Raw genomic sequence first — 1,560 nt, forward strand, 5'->3', positions numbered from 1 at the left:
AAATTAACACTGATTTCCTTGCTAAGAATGAAGAGAATTTATAGGAAATTAACCCTGATTTCATTGCTAACAGAGTATAAACAGTGAGAAGTTTGGAAGTGGGGGGGTCTCTGTGTGGAACCCCCCCTGTCTGTGCTCCCTAAAACCCAAGCACCGCCCGCTTCCTAACGCTAAAAATAACGGGAAAATTCAATTTATCCCGATGGATCCCCCCTCCCACGGTGTTCCCCCCATGTTTTCGGTGCCAACCCCCCGTGCCAGGCATGATTCCCTCCCTGTCCTTGGCACAGACATCGACGAGTGCAGCAGTGGGGAGAACCTGTGCCAGCGCAACGCCGACTGCATCAACATCCCGGGCAGCTACCGCTGCGAGTGCTCCACGGGCTACAAGCTGTCCCCCAGCGGGGCCTGCGTGGGTAAGAGGGCACCCCTGTGCCACCTATTCCACACACATCCCCCTGCCTGAGGGGCTGGGCTGGCACAGCACCCCCTGGGGTCACAGGATTGCAGAATGTGCCGAGGTGGAAGGGGTCGAGTTCAGCTCCTGGTCCATTCCCGCGCCCCTGAGGGGGTCATCCAAACCCTCCTGGAGCTCTGGCAGCCTTGGGGCTGTGCCCACTGCCCTGGGGAGCCTGGGCAGTGCCCAACCAGCCTCTTTTTCTAATATCCAACTTTTTCCTAATATCCAACCCTGTTCTAATATCAAACCTTTTTCTAATATCAAACCTTTTTCTAATATCTCACCTTTTTCTGATATCCAACCTTTTTCTGATATCCAACCTTTTTCTGATATCCAACCTTTTTCTGATATCCAACCTTTTTCTGATGTCCAACCCAACCCAGCCCTGACACAACTCCAGGTCATTCCCTGGAGTCCCCACAGTGCTGTCCCTCCTCTTCCTCTCATGGGGAAGTTGTACCTGCCCTGAGCTCTCCCCTCAGTCTCCTCTTCTCCAGCTGAACCCACCAAGTGCCCTCAGGCTCCAAATCAAGGCCCTTCCCCACATTTCCTCCTTTGGACACTCTCTAAGAGCTTCAGATCTTTCTTGCAGTGCCCCAAACTGCCACAATATTCCAGATGAAGCCTTCCCAGTGCAGAGCAGAGCAGGACAACCCCCTCCCTCACCCAGCTGGTGATGCTTTGCCTGGCACACGAAGGACATGCCAGTCCCCTGCTGCTCTTCTGCCACTCCCCAGGGACTCTGACCTGGCTGTGCTGTGGTTGTGGCACATCTGGACTTCCTGGTGCAATTCCCAAGGACTGTGGGCTCCTGAGGGATGAGAAAAGGTCACTGTGAAGTGCAGCTCGGGCCACATTTTCCAATTACACGGAATTTTGGTTTTTTGAGTGCGTAAATCTTGTGGGTTCACGTGCAGGGCCAGGAGCTGGACCCAACAATCCTGGTGGCTCCCTTCCAACTGGGCACGTTCTGTGATTCTGCTCTTCCCACCTGCTCCCTCCTTTTTGCTCACCAGTGCCCACTTGGCTCCGTTTTAGGTCGCAACGAGTGCCAGGAGATCCCCAACGTGTGCAGCCACGGGGACTGCGTGGACACCGAG

The 1,560-nt window shown here is 54.5% G+C and overlaps 1 protein-coding gene across 1 annotated transcript in view; it reads left to right on the top strand.

Annotated features, from left to right (window-relative positions):
• LOC103766916 (fibrillin-2) overlaps positions 1-1,560 on the top strand; it is a 143,142-nt gene that overhangs the window by 126,561 nt on the left and 15,021 nt on the right. The window contains 2 exon segments of the mRNA XM_029963865.1: positions 291-416; positions 1,499-1,558. Coding sequence (XP_029819725.1) covers positions 291-416; positions 1,499-1,558 — 186 coding nt within the window.

The sequence above is a fragment of the Manacus vitellinus genome, unplaced genomic scaffold (assembly GCF_001715985.3).
Source record: "Manacus vitellinus isolate BGI_N305 unplaced genomic scaffold, ASM171598v3 scaffold_64_pilon, whole genome shotgun sequence".
Taxonomy (NCBI): domain Eukaryota; kingdom Metazoa; phylum Chordata; class Aves; order Passeriformes; family Pipridae; genus Manacus; species Manacus vitellinus.